The sequence below is a fragment of the Rhinoderma darwinii genome, chromosome 2, assembly GCF_050947455.1.
Source record: "Rhinoderma darwinii isolate aRhiDar2 chromosome 2, aRhiDar2.hap1, whole genome shotgun sequence".
In the NCBI taxonomy this organism is placed as follows: domain Eukaryota; kingdom Metazoa; phylum Chordata; class Amphibia; order Anura; family Rhinodermatidae; genus Rhinoderma; species Rhinoderma darwinii.
In genome coordinates, this window is record NC_134688.1 from 214,476,738 (window position 1) to 214,496,526 (window position 19,789).

At 43.6% G+C, this 19,789-nt stretch overlaps 1 protein-coding gene across 4 annotated transcripts in view; it reads right to left on the reverse strand.

The window, feature by feature from the left end:
• Positions 1-19,789, reverse strand: part of MSI2 (musashi RNA binding protein 2) — a 628,067-nt gene that overhangs the window by 41,384 nt on the left and 566,894 nt on the right. For all 4 annotated transcript variants that reach the window (XM_075852821.1, XM_075852823.1, XM_075852820.1 and 1 more), the window contains one exon: positions 636-812. In XM_075852821.1, coding sequence (XP_075708936.1) covers positions 636-812 — 177 coding nt within the window. The remainder of the gene's footprint in view (positions 1-635; positions 813-19,789) is intronic.

Sequence of the window (19,789 nt, forward strand, 5' to 3'; positions counted from 1 at the left end):
ACTTCTCTTTGTAAAATAGCTTACAATGCATGGCTGTAAGCTATTAATATAAGTAGGCAATTCATATAGAGACCGGAGTATACCATACCTGCCAGCAGTTGCTATAGTTACAATTTTCAGCCATCAAAACGATTATATTATAATTGGATATGGTCATGGTACGATATCTAGCTTGGTGTATATAAGTCCTGTGCTTGGATGAAATTTACCAACTTGCCCTTTGAGAATAATGTAAGATGTAAGCACGAGACACAATGAACAATTCATCTTACCATGTAAAAATGTTAAATACTATATTATATATATATTCAATGTAGAATACTAATCCCTAATATAAAATTGGAATTCTTTATTCACAGCAAATAAACAAATATGAGCTTGGATTATGAATATGATAATCTTCAGTCCCATTTACAGTTATTTACCAATGTGCATGCACATGTAACATGGAGATGACCTGCAAAACTTATTCATTCACAATTTTCACTCTGCAACACAAGTTCGCAAGGAATGCACCACAATTACAACAGATTACTGGCATGCAATACTTTACTTTGTGCAATTAATATCTCAGTGCAAACCCCAATCTGATCATTTTTACCCATTACCCCAAAATAAAGAAAGACTGTACAAACCTTGGCTCTTAAACTGATCCGGGCTTGGAAGGTGATGTAGGGGGGAGTTACTTGCTGAAGCAGCATGCTCGCTACGAAGCATCTGAGCCGTTCGAGGCCCCATGGAACCATAATCCGCAAACGATAGTGTGGCCCGTTGGTCACCGGGCGAGGTGTAGAAACCATAATCTGGGATTCCTAAAGACATATTGAATTTGTCACTGTGGGGGCTTGATTGTGACTCAGTAAATAAGTACAGTAAAGGCAAAAATGTAAAAATTGTAAGCTACCAAAGAAGTAGGTCGCCAGCCCTTGCCATCTATTTCATTGCTTTTTATAATCAGAGAAAATACACAATTATATAAAACAGACATTTTGGAAGCGCACATTATGTGATTAAGTTTGAACTAAAAATATAATGCAAAATAGGTGCTTTTAACAATAAAATTTACAGTCAGAAAGTATAACAGAAGGAGTAAAAAAAAAAAAAAAAAAAAAGACTAGTATATTAGGTTTGGTCTAAGAAGACACAGAGGAGCAACTTTTTGTAGGTAATTCCTGTAACATCAGAATTTTCCAACTCATATTGCTGAAGTGATGATACACCTGCTAATGTTTTACAACACCCCTAATGCAACCGCTGGATGAAGATGAATCAGGACCCATCTTCATCTAACAGACTATGTTGTGTCACGCACCTGAGCCCGATTTATAGACTAACATGACTATTGAATACAAGTGACAGTGTCCATCCAACATTGTCCCATGTTTTATCATAGCCTGAAATATCTCAATATCTCAGTCCAGTTAATGCAAAAATAAGAAAAATAATTCAGAAATCTCTGAGGTTACAAAAATAAAATCACATTATAGAATTATAATAGGAAAAGAAAAAATCGGATCCAGCGGAGAGTCTATTTGGTTCTGTTAAAATATAGGAATCTTCTTCCAAGTTTTATTGAGCAAAGGATAAAACAGACAAAAGTCTGTCTGGCTGCAGCCATGACTAAGGACGCAGTCAGCGTCAGAAACGCGTAGGCACCGCTCCAATTGCTGTTTTATCCCTTTATTGTACATCTGGGAATTTATTTACATTTCACTGCACTTGTTTTATCCTTTGCTCAATAAAACTTGGAAGAAGATTCCTATATTTTAACAGAACCAAATTTTCCTATGCTTACACGTGTGCCGACACGGGGATCCGTGCGTGAGTGACTCAGCATATCTGCAAAAAAGGTGAGCTGGAGGAACCCTCCTATTTTTTCTATAGAATTATAATACAAGGACATAAAAGTCTATGGAAAAAGCAAAAAATGCACTTACTAACATTAGAAAACAAGTTGATCTCCACCTAAAGCCAATAGACTTGTGTCTTGTTTGCAGTAAGGTAAGTGTTGATGCTTCTGTTCTGTCCTATTTTTCGGGGGGACTAACAACTAACAATCAGGCAGAAAATGTTTATTCCCAAAAGGTCGATGACCTAAGTTAGGAGCAGTTGCCTGGTGCAGAGCAAATATCAATAGTGTAGTATTGCTGGGTGGGGGGTTAGAATTGCCATAAAAAAAAAGATACCATGAATCTCTGACGCAACACACATGTCCTAAAAGAAGTCAGTGGATGCTTTCTTCTCTATGGCTGCCTGCTCCTATCCTTAAAATAGCACAGAGCAGCGGTGGTGAGATCTACCAACCCAATCTGATACACATTTGTAAGGTCGGACTGGTGCACCAGATTACCTAGGGCCTAGGCTCTACTACAATAATGAGCCCAAAGTTCCAGCAAAAGATAACCTCATTGGATCTCACTTTTTAGCCAATCACTTGACACTAGGATCTACTTCTTATGGAATGTTTCACTGTTTGTGCAATGAGGACAACAAAATTTATGAGGCAATCAAAAGTGGATATGTACATGTTCTGTATAGATAGAAGGTGGGCCAGCAGAATAAATTCTTCTGGCATTCCCAAGAGACCCATTTCCGACACGGTCTGTAAAATCGGAGGTACTGATTACTGATTTTCTATTAAAGGGGTTATCCGCGTTATTAAAATGGATGGCCTGTCCTTAGGATAGGCCATCAATATTAGATTGGTGGGGGTTCGACTGCCGACACACCTGCCGATTAGCTGTTTGAAGGGGCCAGAATGCTTCACCACTGTCCCATTCATTGTCTTGAATGGGACAGTGGTGCAAGATCTTGCACAGTTGCTACAAATGTAACGGCACGTGCAAGTACGAACGGAGAGGAGAACCATGTAAACAATGAAGAGGCTGCAGCGATCGTACACGCACCGGGGGCCCCTTTAAAGAGCTGATCGGCAGGGGTGCCGAGAGTCAGACCCCACCAATCTAATAATGGTGGTCTATCATAAGGATTTTAAAAACCCGGATAACCCCTTTAATACAGCTTTGCTTAAACGTTACCATTATAGTTGATGTCATAGGTGCATGTTTTGGTTATAAGGTCCACTTTATTCAACCCATCGACATGTAAATTTACCTTTTTTTTTAAAAAAAACAAGGCAATCAGAAGTTTATTTACCCCAGTAAGAATTCGATTATATAAAAAAAATGTATCGTCTACCATTTATCATACATCAGGGAATAGGAAAAAAATAAAATTAAAAACTATGTTTTCAATTCTAGCAAGTTGAATTTTTAGATTACTGTTATTTTATTACTGTTCTATTCATTCACAAACATTTTCTCCTTAAATTCCAGGAATAATTTTTCTTGCGAAGAGCTCTACATACATTTTACAGATCAGGATATGAGTTTTATTCCTTCCAACTGTGCACATTCAAAACATTGTTTTCCTTTTCATTTAGCAAAGGGAAATGACTATTTACTGTGCATTGCCAGGCAAACTCAAGCGCTGCAAGGAAATTTGTCCCAAACACCTGTGTTCCTGCCACCCCCCACACGCAAGCATAATTGGCCTGATGTATAAAACAAGCTCAGGCCTGCAGATCTAAGGTCCATGGAGGAGAAAAGCAATTGCTCAACAGCCCCCAAGAAGTTCCATTTCCTTACTTCAATACACAACATCAACAACTAAATTTACTGGCCAGTCATCAGTGCAAATATGTGATTCTATTTTCCTCTGTCTCTGTAGAACATGTTTTGACTCTCTCTCTAGCTACTAATTAAAGGTCGAGAGATGCCATCTCCGGTGGTAAGCCGAGTGAAATAACACCATCACGTAGAAGGAATGCACATGCTGGGAATGAAAAGGTGTGGGCAGATGGGAAGAAATTAAGAACTTCCAGCAAAAATAACTTTCAGTCTCTTTGTTCCTTTGACGACTTCAGCTTGAAATTGGCTATAATTTAATTCAGGGCATACACAAATCTCTTAAAAGCACCGGAGCTTTCATTTTCGCTCCTCAGGTTCTGATTATTCTTTCTTACCACATTTTAGCAATGCTGGTATAGATATCTCAAAACAAAATCTGTTCATTGAACAGTTCCATAACATCAGACTGAGATACAACATCTGAAAATGTGCATTAAAGCCTTCAGACAGCACTTTTGCATATTTTATTAAGTCACATTAAGTTAATAGGGGTGGTCTTTCTATTGGAATCTCCCTTTATTAGTCAGCCTTCACAAGTGTCGATAATGCTGCATTAGAAAGCTGCAAAAATTACCACACAGACATAACTTGAGTAAAAAAACTGCCCTACATGAATAGGATTTTTTAATGTTTACAAAAACGCAATAAATAGGAGTGTAAAGCGATCATGAGCCAGGGTCGAGAGCTAAGTCAAGAGTGGTTCTCTCTATTCTGGAAAGATGCCATTGTTCAAAGAAATCAATAAAATTCCACAGATATCCAAGGCTCTATTCATACTGTGTTTGTAATGTAAATTGGATGTATATGTCAGGGAATACTCTCGATTTATACCTCCGAAGGATCCCCTCAAAGTATGCAACTATATGGCATACGGTTGCACATGTCGCCCATTGTCCTATTTTTTTTTGTGGAATGCCTTTGTACTGAGGAGCGTTGTTGACTACGCTATTCAATAAAGTGGGAAAAAAAAAGGTATGCCAACGCACACCCCTCCAATGTAAGCCAATGATGGCATACATCGGGTCAATTGGTCCGAGTCAGGTCATTAGGCGTGTATGTGGGGAGCAATTCCCGGTGCATACGTCCAATGGACACTTTAAATGCATTGTGAATACAGCCTAATTGGCATTGGGCATTAGCATGTCACTATAGGAAAAAACAAACACTAATGAAGAACTTACATGATCCCATACAGGTCACATAATAATTAAGACCAGTGTTTGCACAGCAATTGCAGCAGAAATTTTGCAGTGAAGTATAGTAAACAAAATGAATAAATATCTGATTGATATACAAGACATTTTTTACGTGCATTGAACTTATATAAGCTTGCTGAAACATCTTTAGGCCTTATTCAGATAAGCGTATTGTACCCGCATTTAAGGGAGGTTGAACCAGGGAAAAAATATTTCAGCCTTCTATTTTTATAAGAAAGTAGACATGGTTTTCTAATCCTGGACACCCCCTTTAACTTTACGTATTAAAAAAAAAAAGACCTGGACTCCCACTACTGAACTACTGCACCATAAAGCAGGCGGTCTAGATGCTACATCCGGTATAATATACAGTTAAAAATGGGTACAATATGCCTGTCTGAATGCCTAACATTACTACATGCTTTTTCTTTGTTTAAATTTTTTTTTTTTTATGCTTCGCTGATCTAGACCGGTGCTCTCCAACAAGTGGCTGGGAACCTAGAAGTGGCCCATGGGCCCCCTGCATGTGGCTCCCCACAGCTAATGGCAGCTGCAGATAACGGTTGTGCACTAGAGGAACCAGGGAGGTCATAGCATGACCAGAGCAGAGCTTCTCAAACCTTTTTCTACAGGTGCCTGACCTGCCAGACCATGGTGGTGCCTGTACCTCACCACAAGTTATCGAAGTAATTTTTCAATTTACCTTTGATTTGTATCTTGAACCCAGTATTACATTAAAAGAAGCACAACAGGAGTCAAATATGTTGCAAAACCAAAGACTGGTGAAGCCAGAGATAGACTTGCATTGGATATGATCTCTTCAGTGAAAACTGCCTCTCTAGCTGCGCCTTTCCAAAAACTGTGGAGGGCCTTACTGATCGGGTCCTCCTCACAGTTTGAGAAGCACTGCTTTAGAGGACTACGGTCAAACCCTTATCACAGGCAGTTAACACGAAGGTAATAGCCTAGGCTAGGCTCACTAGGCCATGTCTTTAAATAAGAATTGGCATACCAGAAATGGCGTCTATGCACCGACACTCAACATACTAGGTGGATGTTCTAAAAAGGATAAAAAGAACCCCAGGCAGTGCTAGAACAGCAATATAACGGCATTATATAGACAGGGTAGCATTTTCTTTAAATTATTCCAGTTGAAAAATTGGTAGAATTTGTGTGTAATATTTAATTGTGGGACAACCCATTTAAGTGTTGGTGGCATCGCACCGGTGATCTTAGCAAACCATACACTGCACAAAAAAAAAATAATTAAAAGAGAAAAATAATGATATGAAGTAGAAAAAAAAATATTTAAGAAAATCTATAAAGCGGAAAAACATGATGACAGCAGATGAAATGATTCTTTAGATAGAATGGGTTTATCGCTGAATATACCTGTAGGTTAATTTAGATAATCTGGTAAACTATAGAAGGACAATATCCCTCGTTAGCATTATAATGTTAAGCTCTGCTTCCCGTACTACAGAGCGCTAGGGTCCAGCTGCTGGAATAGTCAATGTTTTATGGCATTTACTTTTTATTATTTGTTCTAGGTCAAGTTGCCTTCAGCACCTTAAAGGCACTAAAATCCACTGTAGCATACAATCATTTGATGCTATATGATGTATATCCGAGAAAAGGTCCCTTGTAGCAGTGAAATGTTGATAAAAGAGCATTGCTATTACAAAGTGCACTCTTCTATTGTAGGAAATTAGATATGACTAATACTGACCCACAATAAATACAATGTGTTACGCTGTCTAGAACGTAAAGGGCTTATGATGATTAGTGAAGCAGAGTGACAAGCAATCTGTATGTGACTTATGAAATGTAATCATGTCTAGCAAGCCTAAGACATTGGTGCTTGATCCTGGTCCTTATGGCAGGGATACGGGCAACAAGAGACAGACATTAGAAAGATTGCTGTGTTGATAGCGAAAACAAATCATCATCTGAAAGCATCTAAAGCCATTTAATACACAAATAAATATTAAATAATGCACAATAGGCAGCTGAAAATACAATCCTTGTCGTGTGAAATCCCGTATAGCGGAGTCACTTTAGAACAAAAGCCAGGCTTCCATCCAATCATCTCCGTGATTAAACTGCCACTAGTACAGCAAAGATAAGAATACTTATGCCTGGAAAAATGGATCATAATTATGTTGCAAAGCTTACTGATGATGATTTACACTTTAAGGGCATGTTCACACTGGGTGGATTTGCTTCGGATTCCGCACATAAAATCCACAGTAAACTACACATTGAGGGGAAAAAAAAGCTCTAATCTCCAGGGGAAATGTGGCAGATTTAATGGTGTAAACCACATCAAAATCTGCATAAAAAAACACCAGCATGGGGGCGTGGCCAGCTATGGGAGAGTGAAGACGTGCTTTCTCCAGCTCCTCACCCAGTGTGCTAAAATCGGCTGACATCCACTCTCAGACATGGGGAAGACGACTAAAAAACACAAGGCAGCAGCCCCTACCTGCCCCTCATCACCCCAGCGTGATATCGGGGAATACTTCGAGCGACAACCCCAGATGCAGCTCCGGGCCTCGATCCGGGCCGAGGCCGGGGGTCAAGATGGCCGCCCGACCTCTCCATCTCCACTGTCTCAGTGCCCTGAGCTGATAGAGACGGCAACAGAAGTCGCTCACTCACCCGTCCGGGTCCAGAATCTGGAGGCCTCCGATTCCGCATCTCTTCTCCGGGCTGTGGAGGATCCTGCGGCCCGGCCGACCTCGCCTGCCTGCATCCAAGATGGCCGCCGGGACTCTGTGGTGCTCGGATGTGGGCCTGCTCTGGGGAATACGGCCCCCTTCACAATCTCTCCGGATGGGAGAGCCCCGGTGCAGAGGGTATCGGACCCTCGGTCTCATTGTGAGGCATCTGGGGCTCCCTCCGCGGCAGGTGCCGCTTTTCTGCCATCAGGCCTCGTGGCCTCTCAAGATGGCCGCCGGCGCTCTCCGGCTGGCCTGCAGACGTCGGGTCTCCATCCACCTACGCCATTGCTTTCATGGCCTGATGGCCAGCTACCTCCTGGACCTGACTGCGGCCTGCTACCACCTGATCCGGCCTCCAGGGTCGCAGGAGACGCCACAGCTGCCCTGACTACAGCTCCACAGCAGGACGATTCATATGAGAGGCGCAGTGAGTACCGAGGCTCTGAACCTCCTGCCCCCAGTGTCTCTTTACAGCCTGTAGGGCCACTAGTCCCAGACCTCCCCACTCCTCTCAGGGGCCCTGGGCTGGTGGGGGCCCCCCCATCTTGGTCCTCCAGCTCCTCAAGGAGCAGCGCCCCAAAAGTCCCCTCAACCACCGCCCCGGCCGGGCATGTGGGATTTCCCCTTCAATCCGGGACTTTGCCTGCATTACATACCCGTGACCAGGGTCCTCAATTCCACCCACTTCCTTCTCTTGACCTGGAATATGCCCATGCTCCGATGGATATACCAGCAGACCTTGCATTAAGTCTCACAGACCCGTCGTCTGGAGGTATATGTGAAAATAGGCCGGCGACTCTTTCAGACATCCGCCAGCTTGTCCAACTGTTGCCCACCAGGGCTGATATGTCTTCCTTTGCCAGACAGATCGTGGAAGAATGTAAGCTGGAGTTTACTCAATTTCGGGCTGAACTTTCCTCACTTTCTACAAGGGTGGACACTCTTACGCAGGAGCGGGTTGCTGATAATGCCACTATTGCAAATATCCAATCTACTATTCAGCAGCACTCAGCTCAGCTGTTCACTTTGCAACAACACCTCGATGATATCGAAAATCGTAACAGGAGGAACAACCTACGTGTGAGAGGATTGCCCGAATCTATTCCTACGTCCGATCTGTTTTCAACTCTCTCCACCATCTTCAATACTTTACTAGGCCGTCCGCCAAATACCCATATAGAGATCGACCGGGCACATAGAGCTCTCCGCCCTGTAAGTGCTGATGATCCTCGGCCGAGGGATGTCATCTGCCGAATTCATTTCTACGCAATCAAGGACTCTATCCTGCAAAAAATCCGGCGGCAGCCCATCATTCTCCATCAAGGCACGCAGTTACGTATTTTGCCGGATTTATCTCGACATACGCTGGCGCAAAGAGCTGCTCTCAAGCCCCTGCTGGAGGTGCTCCGAAACCGGGACATCATTTACAGGTGGGGCTTCCCGTTTGCCCTTATGGTCAGACAGGATGGCCGTACCTATACCGTGCGATCCCCGACCGACTTGCCTAGTTTCTTGCGGGACTTGAACCTTCCTCATGTTGCGTTACCAGAGTGGCCCTCATTGTTATCCTCTGCTGGCGGAGGATCGAGAGGGAGACGCCCGCTCCCTGGGCCTCTATCTGTGGCAGAGGGTCGCCCTCCACGAGGACCCCGCAGAAGATCTAGACGCCGACAAGAACGGGACCCTACTCCACCCATGGAGACCGCCCGTTCGGCGTGATGACCCGGATTTCACACCCCTGGAATCCTTCCTTTTACGTATTTACTTGCTGTCGGTTTTCAAGAATGCCTGTGGTTTTGAGTATTACCTTCAGATGCCTTCCAATGTCTTCCTCTTGCTCATTATTTAAAGTGTGCAATGATGTTAAGCTGTCAAGATTTATAATATGGTACGCTGGGGAGTGCGGATAACTCTTATGCGTAGTTGTCACCTTCCCCCTGTAGGTTTTGGACCGAATTTTTGGTCTACCGCAATTGTGCGCTTAGCTGGTGCGGCAGTTGTTTTCTTACTGCCTTTTTTGTTTGATTTTATGTCTGTGTTTTTCTCTAATGCTCTGTTCTTTACTCCTAGCGTGTTTCCCTCCTCTTCCTCCCTCCTGGCGATCCTGGACTCCGATCCCTCGTGCGTTAGCCGGCATACTTCAGCGAGCCGCTTAGTCTGCACCCATGGCTGACCTTACTATTGCCTCCTTCAATGTGAAGGGGCTGAATGTTCCTGAAAAGCGGGCGCAAATTCTACACCATCTACACAAGCGTAAGGTACACATTGCATGCTTCCAGGAGACACACTTTAAGGAGGGACATACCCCTACTATCAAGCACAAACATTACACTACGTGGCATTTCAGTAATAATCCCCTCTCCAGATCGTGTGGAGTTGCCATAGCCCTCCACAAGTCCCTCCCCCATCAGGTTGTTAATCTGGTTGTCGGTCCCGACGCAAGATACATCATCTTAGTGCTTAATATTGGTGGGAGGGAATTCACGGTGATTAACGCTTATGCTCCCAATCAGGGTCAGGTGCCCTTCGTTCTCCAACTTATAGAAGCCGCCCTTCCGGTGGTCCGGGGGACTGTGGTGCTGTGCGGAGACTTTAACCTTACTCTGGATCCGACGGTGGATAATTCTACTGGTCGCTCTAGTGTTGCATATGGTGCTATTAGACGGGCGAGGCGTGCTCTCCTACAGCTTCAACTTTGTGATGCATGGCGCCTACAACACCCCACTGATAGGGATTATAGTTTCTACTCCCATCCGCATGGCACCTACAGTCGCTTGGATTACATTTTCATCCAGCAGCATGCTCTCCCCTGGGTAGCCTCTACGTCCATTGGCAGTATCCTGTGGTCTGATCATGCCCCGGTATACTGTACCTTACAACTCCCCTTCATCACTAAAGGCTCCTGGACTTGGAGACTGAATGAGTCCCTGCTCCTGGATGGGATGTGCCATGATGATTTACTTCAAACGGTGGAATATTTCACACTTGATCACGCTCAGGATGACACATCCCCCTTGGTGCGTTGGGAAGCCCTTAAATGTGTTCTCAGGGGGGTCCTCATAAAACACGGAGCGCGCCTTAAAAGAGAAAGGGCCCACTCCCTTAAAATTGCGCTCCAAAAAATTAGCGCTCTTGAACTGGCCCACAAGCGTGCGTTGTCTCTTCCGATTTTACGGGAGTTACAGGTTGCCCGACAGGATGCCAGACGGCTGTTGGACTCTGCCCAGCAGCGCGCTCTCCAAGTCTGTCGCAGTAAATTCTACGAGTTTGGCAATAAGAGCGGACGCATGTTGGCCAGAGCTTTAAAAACTAAGATTGCCCAATCACACATCCCAAATACTAAAGCTCCTTCTGGCCAGGTGGTTCACACGACCCCAGAGATAGCGGATTGCTTCCATACCTTTTTCTCTAATCTTTACAACCTTGACCCTCCCACCCCTACCCACTCTCATCTGCCAGACGGGGATTCTTTCTCTTCTCCCTTCACACCGTTGTCTAGGGAGATAGCTGAGGAACTTGATAAGGACTTCACCTCCCCGGAGCTCCTTGCGGTTATAACCGATCTTCCTGGGGGAAAGAGTCCTGGCCCGGATGGCTACACTGCCAAGTTTTACAAGGTGTTGGCTGACCGGTTGTTACCGTTTTTACTGCCAGCTTTTAATTCTATCTCCCCGGAGGTCCGGTTTCCTCCTAGCTCCACCTTGGCTCATGTCACGGTTATCCCTAAGCCGGGTAAGGATCCTCAACTCTGCTCCAGTTATCGTCCCATCTCCTTGCTCAATGTAGACCTGAAAATTTACGCCAAATTGCTCGCCAATAGACTAAATAACTACCTGCCTGATCTAATCCACCCGGATCAGGTGGGCTTTGTGCCTGGTCGGGAGGCCCGGGATAACACCCTTAAAACTCTAGATATTATCCACCACGCCCAGACTAACCACATCCCGCTCATGATCCTGTCCCTAGATGCTGAAAAGGCGTTTGACAGAATATCGTGGCCTGCCCTTTACCAAACCCTTCGGCATGTGGGAATAGGACCCTCTCTCTTGGCAAAAATCATGGCATTGTATCGTACGCCTTCGGCCCAAATAAAAATAAATGGCTCCCTCTCGGCACCTTTCCCTATTTACAATGGCACGAGACAGGGTTGTCCCCTATCCCCCCTGTTATATGTTCTGGTTATGGAACACCTCATGGCCTCCATTCGGAGCAACACGGATATTAAGGGTATTAATATTGGAGGGATGGAATACAAGTGCTCGGCATTTGCTGATGACCTATTGGTCTATCTCACAGATCCTCATGTCTCTCTTCCTTCATTGATGTCCGAGTTGTCCCGTTTTGGAACATGGTCTAATTTCAAAATCAATTTCTCTAAGTCGGAAGCGCTAAATGTTTCTCTCCCGGGCCCGTTAGTGTCGCTTCTCCAAAGTAATTTCCCCTTTTCCTGGCCCTCCAGAGGTATTACATATTTGGGTGCCCGTATAAGTGGTGACCTTACACAACTGTTTACAAATAATTATATCCCCCTACTGGCCAAGTTTCGCACTGATCTTAATTCCTGGCATAAGACTGAATTTTCCTGGTTTGGCCGTATCAATATTATTAAGATGTCGCTCCTCCCCCGCTTGCTTTATCTCCTGCAGACGATCCCCATCTCTATCCCATCCTTCTATTGGTTGCGGCTTCAGCGTTGCTTCGGCTCCTTCATTTGGCCGACTGGTCGCCCACGTCTGAGCCGGGCTCTTCTGACTCGCTCCAGGGGTACGGGTGGGGTTGGTCTGCCGGATTGTAGGCTCTACTATCTAGCATCAACTCACGCACGTGTTTTAGATTTTTTTCATAACCGTGAATCAAAACTATGGGTCCGTTTGGCTCAACAACTATGTCCCAGTACCCTATCATCCCTGCCGTGGACCCTGCCCGGGAACAGACCGACTCAAACCTCCTTTGTGGTCCATCATACCCTTCTGGTATTGAGGTCCTTAGGACCTGAAAGTACGCTTATAGACCCCCTGGGTCCTTTAACTCCAATCACAGACAATCCAGCCTTTCCTGCTGGTAAGGCTGGTCGCTCCTTCCTAGGCAGGCCGTCCACCAATCCCATGTATTTTGCCCAGGTTCTCTCCGCTTCCTCTCTTCTCCCTCTAACATCCATCTGCCCCGATGCTGTGCCCTCCACTCGCCGTATATATGAATATGCCCAGTTAAAGCACTTTTATGGAGCGGTTAAGCGACGCGCACATCTTCACCGGTTGTTGACGGACTTTGAGCGCCTATGTGTCTCCACCCAGCCCCCTACCCATATCATATCCACGATATATAAGTTACTCCTTTCACAGCGTTCCCAACAACTCCCCTCCTTCTGCGGGGCCTGGGAGAGAGAATTGCATACTACATTTACTGACGCACAATGGAAGCGATGTTTCTCCCTCTCACAAAAAGCATCTATAGCCACTAGGGCCCAAGAAACTAGCTACAAAATAGTATCTAGATGGTACCGGGTCCCGGCTGCGCTTCATAAATGGTATCCATCTATGCCTGACAATTGTTGGCGTTGTGGTGATGTAGGAGGTTGTATGTCTCATGTTTGGTGGAGTTGCCCCTTGTTGAGGAGTTTTTGGGATGCGGTACTTAAATTGATATTGGAGGTTACTGGAGTCTCTGTCCCCAACTCTCCGGAAGCAGCTCTTTTATTCATGTTCCCGATGCCAATACAAGTTTATAAAAGCTCACTAGTTAGACACCTCCTTCAGGCAGCAAAGTCAGTGATCCCGCGCAGGTGGAAAACGGCAATACCTCCAACATTAGATGAGTGGTTTCGGGAAGTTGCCGCGATACAGCGAATGGAACACCTGGTGGCTCACTCTCCGGCAGCTGTGGTAAAATACACATCTACGTGGTCTCCTTGGATAGTGTTTCTTTCTTCTCCTTCCTACCTCACGGCTGTAACCTGAGTTGGCCTATGCTCTTGTGAAATGTACTGTGACGCTTGCTGGCTGATGTTTTTTCACCCAGAATACCCCAGAATTGGAGTCCAGGATCCCCTTGTCCTCTCCCCTCCCTCCTACTCCTCCCCCTCTGGGGACCTTTTTCTATACTTTCTCTTCCCCTGTCTAGGGTAATGTGCCGCTCCCTCTCTGTTTGAATTAAGTGGCCTCACTGTGCCTCCTGATGTTTTGCTGTAAGAATTCTCCATGCTACTGGTGTATACTGCGCAGTGTCCTTCCTATTGAGATGTGATGCACATTATTGATTGATTTCTCTTGTTTGTTGTTGTTCCGATTTGTTTTTGATTTGGTCCACTGACCTTGTTGGTCGGTTCCATTTATGGTGTGGAGGCCTTCCCTCCACTATGTTGTGTAATTTTGTGTTTTGAAACTCAATAAAAATTTTTGAATAAGAAAAAAAAAAAAAACACCAGCATGTTGCAGACTCTCTCTGTGAATTTTGTTGCTCCCTGTGTGAACATACCCTTAGGGAAAGAATATAGAACAATCAGCAATTCAATAAGATATTATATATTTACAAGAAGCAGTGATCCTTTAATAAATGACGGGAATTTTAAAAACCCCATCATTTGCCTCTACAGGAACCATAAATAAAGTACTAGTTGTGTGCAACAACCTACATACTTTATGAAATAAGGGCACAGTCAACCTCAATACCCGTGAATGCACCTCTCCACCAAGAACCCTCTTGTTCTCAAGATCAGTGGAGATTCTAGTGGTCTGAACTCCATCTATTACTTTATGAGTGTCAGGTATTAGCAGTCTCTTATTTCAAAGGTCCTACATTGGAATCTGGCTAGTTCTTTCTTTTATTACATTCAAAATCCCTTTTTGAAGCCACCATGTCTTACTAGTGATGTTAAAAAAGGAGAGATTTGTGAAATCTGTGCTGCATACCCCCAAGTGAGCTAAATACATTATTTTATTTGCACAGCACATAGGGGCAGACACAGACTGCTGAGGCCCCCCCCCCTGTAAGAACAGCATATGGGCTCCTTGCTCTTGAGAAAGCTCCCCCTTTTAAGTTGGTCTATCCGATACAAAATCCACCAGTCCCCTTACATGCAATCTAATAGACAGCTGGATGCTACTTTTAGGGTGGTATTGGGCACCCATACCTACTGGGCCCCTGTGCAACTGCACAAGTTGCACATATGGTTTGTCCGCCCCTGACACACACAATGCAAAAATTTCACCTGAAATTCTAAAAAGGGTGTCATCCTTTTTTTCTAGAAAGAAGAGCACACAGGCCATGAGGAAAATGAAAGAAAATCGGTCTTAAAGCAACCTTCATTTCCAGCCTGCACTCGTGGCTGTAATGAAATAAGCTTTGTCTCAATTCCGTTGCTCTATTTTCCTCAATGTTCAATATTTATTGCCTAATCACATTTACCATATCACAAGTTATTGGTGTCACTTCAGCCCAAGGTTGGAGGGTAACTGTACCCTGGACACATTCAGAGTACGCGAAGCTGCAATCAGACGGCGGGGCTCTTGTCGCAGCCTTTACAAAAGGATTTCCACTTGAGTGGCTCATCTTTAATCATTATAAAAGCACAGAGGTTTAATCCATTTTTGATGTAAGCGCTAATAGCTTTGTGTCCTTGAAGTTCAAAGTGGTCTTCGTGCATGTCGCTAATTAGCCAAGCAAAGCCGCCATCCAGCTCCCTCTCGTGTTTCTAATTAGATCCTCAGCAACAAACAAATGTCGACCTCACTGAAGCTTTCTTCTATTAGCTGCTACGTCTGCAGAGGTGCAGTCATCGCTCGGTGTCTCCCTCGCTTGCTTTAATATTACATGTGGCATTTTGTGTCCCAGCTCCCTCAGTGGTACGAGTATTGTTAACGCAGACATCAATATCAACACACAAACTACAGATCCCCCTCCTGACTCTGAGGTGAAATTTGAACAACCGGTTTATTTTCTTTAGGGAAAAATACAAGGAAATAAGAATCAGCTTCCTGTCACATTGTGTATTGTTGAACTTGTCGATGGAGCAGAAGCAAAAGGAGATGGGTATTCAGCATATAAAATTAGGGAACATAAAGCATACAGACTGGGAAAAACCGTTACAGGGTTTTTCTCTATTTTTTCCTGGTAGTCCACCACCTCATTGCCTGCTAACAAGCAGAGCACAAAGCAGTTTGTATGCGAAGAATTCAGGTTTTTTTTCCAGACGTATAAGGATCCAACATATTCCTTAATGTATAGAGCCACAAAACAGTATGTATAGCGTTTGCTCAACTGGAGCCAATTCTCCTAAGTATGAGACATAGGCCCCATTCACATCGCGTTTGTGCTATCCGCTGAGCGTATACATTTTTAAACACTATAAAAGTATTAAAATGTATAGCTCAGCATATACAAAGACTATAATAGGTCAAACCTAGACCAAAATAGCATCTGTTTGGTCTAGGTTTGTCATGGTTTACGCTGGGAAACCGTTTTTTAAAGTACTGAAAAGTGTAGTCTGCTACGTTATTTTGTACTTCAAAAAAAGGTATACGCGACGTTACATTTTTGCATTGATCTCAATGGACGGCGTATGCAAACGTAATGCTATACATATGTATCTGTTTACATACAATAAATTAGGGTGTTTTTTTATATCCGTGATCACTTTAAAAAAAAGTATACTTTTTTTTAGGTAAAAAACGGACAGAAACGAATACCTTCGTACGAGTATACGCTAAACGTACATGCTATAAAAAACAGACGAAAACAGAAAATGGTACACATTTGTATATGTTTTCAATGGTCCATGGTTTTATAGAAAAAAACTTATACGCTTTGCGGAACTGGACTTCAACCAATGTCTCCAAATTCTACAAGACCACAGTTGTTACCACTAACAACCACTATTGGACTAAGGAAATCATTGTAGAAGAAAACGGGGGAAGTACAGTCCAAAATGTGCAAGCGCTTTGCTGTGGAGGGAAACATTACTGAACCGGAGCCCTGGGAAAAACTCAGCACAGTAGGTTATGAAATCTCATGAGATCATGTGAAATTGGTGATAGTTCATTTATTTTATTTCCCCACAAAGATCAAAAAAAGAGGATAATTAAATAAGACCCTGATGCACTATAAAGCCTTGTTCACACAGTGCAGATTTTGCATGTATTTTTTAAGCCAAAAACAAGAATGGACCCTAAACACATAGCCTTCCTTTTGAAGGTCTTAAAGTATCTTCTCTTCTGAATCCAAATTCTGTCTTTGGCTCTAAAATGCATGCAAAATCTGCATCAAATCTACGCTGTGTGAACAAGGCCTTAGACATCTTTTACATAAGGTCACAAAGGCAAACGTTAACTATTTTTAATGCCAATGCTGTTTACATTTGCACACTAGCGGTTTGGGCATTGCGATGAACTTCCGGAGGGGGGACGCCCCTCTCTCTATAACGCCTCAGATGCTGCGGTCGTGTTTGACCACAGCATTTGAGGGGTTAAACGACCAGGAACAGCGCGATCACTGTTCCTGGCCATTAGTGCCGGGTGTCAGCTGTAATACACAGCTGACGCTCGCAGAGTATGGACCGCGCTCAGCGCGTGAGCACGCTCCATACATTCACCGCTGCACCATGACGTGCACTTACGTCAAGGTGCGTTAACGGGTTAAATATTGCTTGCATACACAGAAATGGGAGCACCATTGATTTCAAAAATAATAATTTTTTTGCTTACTGAGACATTGCCAGCAATCCATTAATCTCCCAAAAAGAAACGGCACCTTCCTAAGCAAAATCTTTTTCCTGGAGAACATGGCAGTGAGAACCCATTACAGTTGATTACTTATGTTTGTTCTTTAAAACAAACATGTATCCTAGTAAGAAACAATTTGCCATATATATTTTCATAGATACAGTGCTGTGAAAATGTTTTTGCATAGTTGTCACACTCGAATGTTTTTTGATCATCAAACTACTTTATTAGACAAAGATAACCCAAGTAATCACAAGATGCTGATTTTAAATTATTTCATTTATTAAGGAAAAAATGTTGTTCAGCCCTCCCTGGTCCTATGTAAAAAAAGTAATTGCCCCTTAGTTTCTAACTCAACCAGTTAATCAAATTCAATAGACAATTGGGTTACATTTCTATAGCCAGACCCAGGCTGGATTACTGCCAGACCTGTTGAATCTAAACATCACTTATATAGAACCTGCCTGGCAATGTGAAGCACGCTAGGAAGTCTCAAAAAGCAGCACATGAGGCAACATTCTAAAGGGATTCAAATACAGATGCCAAACAAAGAAATGGAAATCTATCAGTCTGGAAAGGGTTACAAAGCCATTGCTAAGTCCCTGGGACTACAGCAAACCCTAGTGAGAGCCATTATCCACAAATAGAGAAAACTTGGAACAGTGGTGAACCTTCCCAGGAGTGGCTGTACTACCAAAAGTTCCCCAAGAAAGCATTGACAGCTCATCCGGGATGTCACAAAAGAACCCAGATGAACATCTAAAGAACTGCAAGCCTCACTTACCTCAATTAAAGTCAATGTATGCGATTCCGCAATAAGAAAGACACTGGGCGAAAATGGCACCCATGGGAGAGTTCCAAGTTGTAAGCCACTGCTGACCAAAGAGAGCACAAAAGCTAATCTCGCATTTGCCAAAAAGAATCTAGAGGTGGACTGATAAGTCAAAGGTCCATGCTTTGGAAGACATGGGTCTCGTTATATCTGGCATAAAGCTGACACCGCATTCCACCATAAGAACATTATACCAACAGGCAAACATGGTGGTGGTAGTGTGATGTTCTGGCTGTATTGCTTCTGCAGAACCTGGATGACTTATCATAATTGATTGAGCCATGAATTCTGCTCTTTAAAAGAAAATCCTGAAGAAGAATATAAGGCCGTCAGTTCGTGACCAAAATCTGAAGCGCAGTTGGTTTATGCAGCAGAACAATGATCGGAATTACACTAGCGTCCCACTTTAAATTGCTCAAAAGAAACAATTACTGGTTTGGAGTAGCCGAATCAGTCCTGACTTGAATCCCATTGAGATGCTGTGGCAAGACCTTAAAGGGAAGGTGTGATGATTTTTTTATTTTTATTATTACATTGCTTTTAATATAATATTAACAAAAAAATTATTTATTTGTGTTCTCATTTTTTACTTTTTACTGTATTCATACTTTTACTTCTCTATGGGGGCTGACATTTTTTTTCCAGCTCTGTATGTGTCGATTAACGACACATACAGAGATGGAATACGGCACATACAACCCCATAGAGAATGCGAACGGGAGCCGTTCCATTCTCAGAAGCACGCGCCGTCTGTGTGGGAACGGCGCATGCGCCGCTCCCACACAGACCAAAACGAAGCTCGTTCATAGAGCGAAATCCGGCGCCATTTTCATGTGGACCAGAAGCCGCTGCCGGACAGTAAGATGACAACTTCCAACTGCGGCTTCCGGCCATATGTCCAACGAAGCGAAGGCGCAAGGAAGAGGAGCGTAGGCGGCAAGAACTTTGTTAGACTAGCGGAGGTGGTGGCAGGAGCAGGTAATGTTCGTGTATGATATGCATATTATGTTCGTGTATGTTCATGTGTGATACTGTCTGCTGAGCCCTGTATCTAATCCTCCTACCACTGTGCATTCGCTCAGTAAGTAGCGGCACACAGTGTAGGAGGTTTGAAGACATTCAAACCCCTCCTTCTCCTGGCACTAGCCAAAAGAAGGGAGGGGGGATTGTGTGAGGACACTAATTCCACCCCAAATTTGCAGCATAAAGCAATGAGGTTGCTTTACCACAGTGACCATGCTGCAGTTTTGGGAACTGCTCCCTCTAGTTGCCAGCACATGGAAATGTTATAAATTAGAATCTAATATATAATATTTCCTGAATTGTGGAAAAATGTAAAAAATGAAATCAATGTGTAATCACTTATATACGAATTGTTTAACTGGAAGAAAAAAAATTAAAAAAAATCTAGCGACACATTCCGTTTAAACGGGAAGTTCATGCTTGAAAACCCCCTAATGTTGCCGAATTAAAACAATTCAGGAAAAAAAGAGTGAGCCAAAATACCTCCACATCAATGTAAAAGACTTATTGCACGTTATAGCGAACGTTTGATTGCAGTAGTTACTCACAAGGGAGACACAACCTGTTACTACGTTTAGGGAGGCAATTACTTTTTCACATGGGTAATATA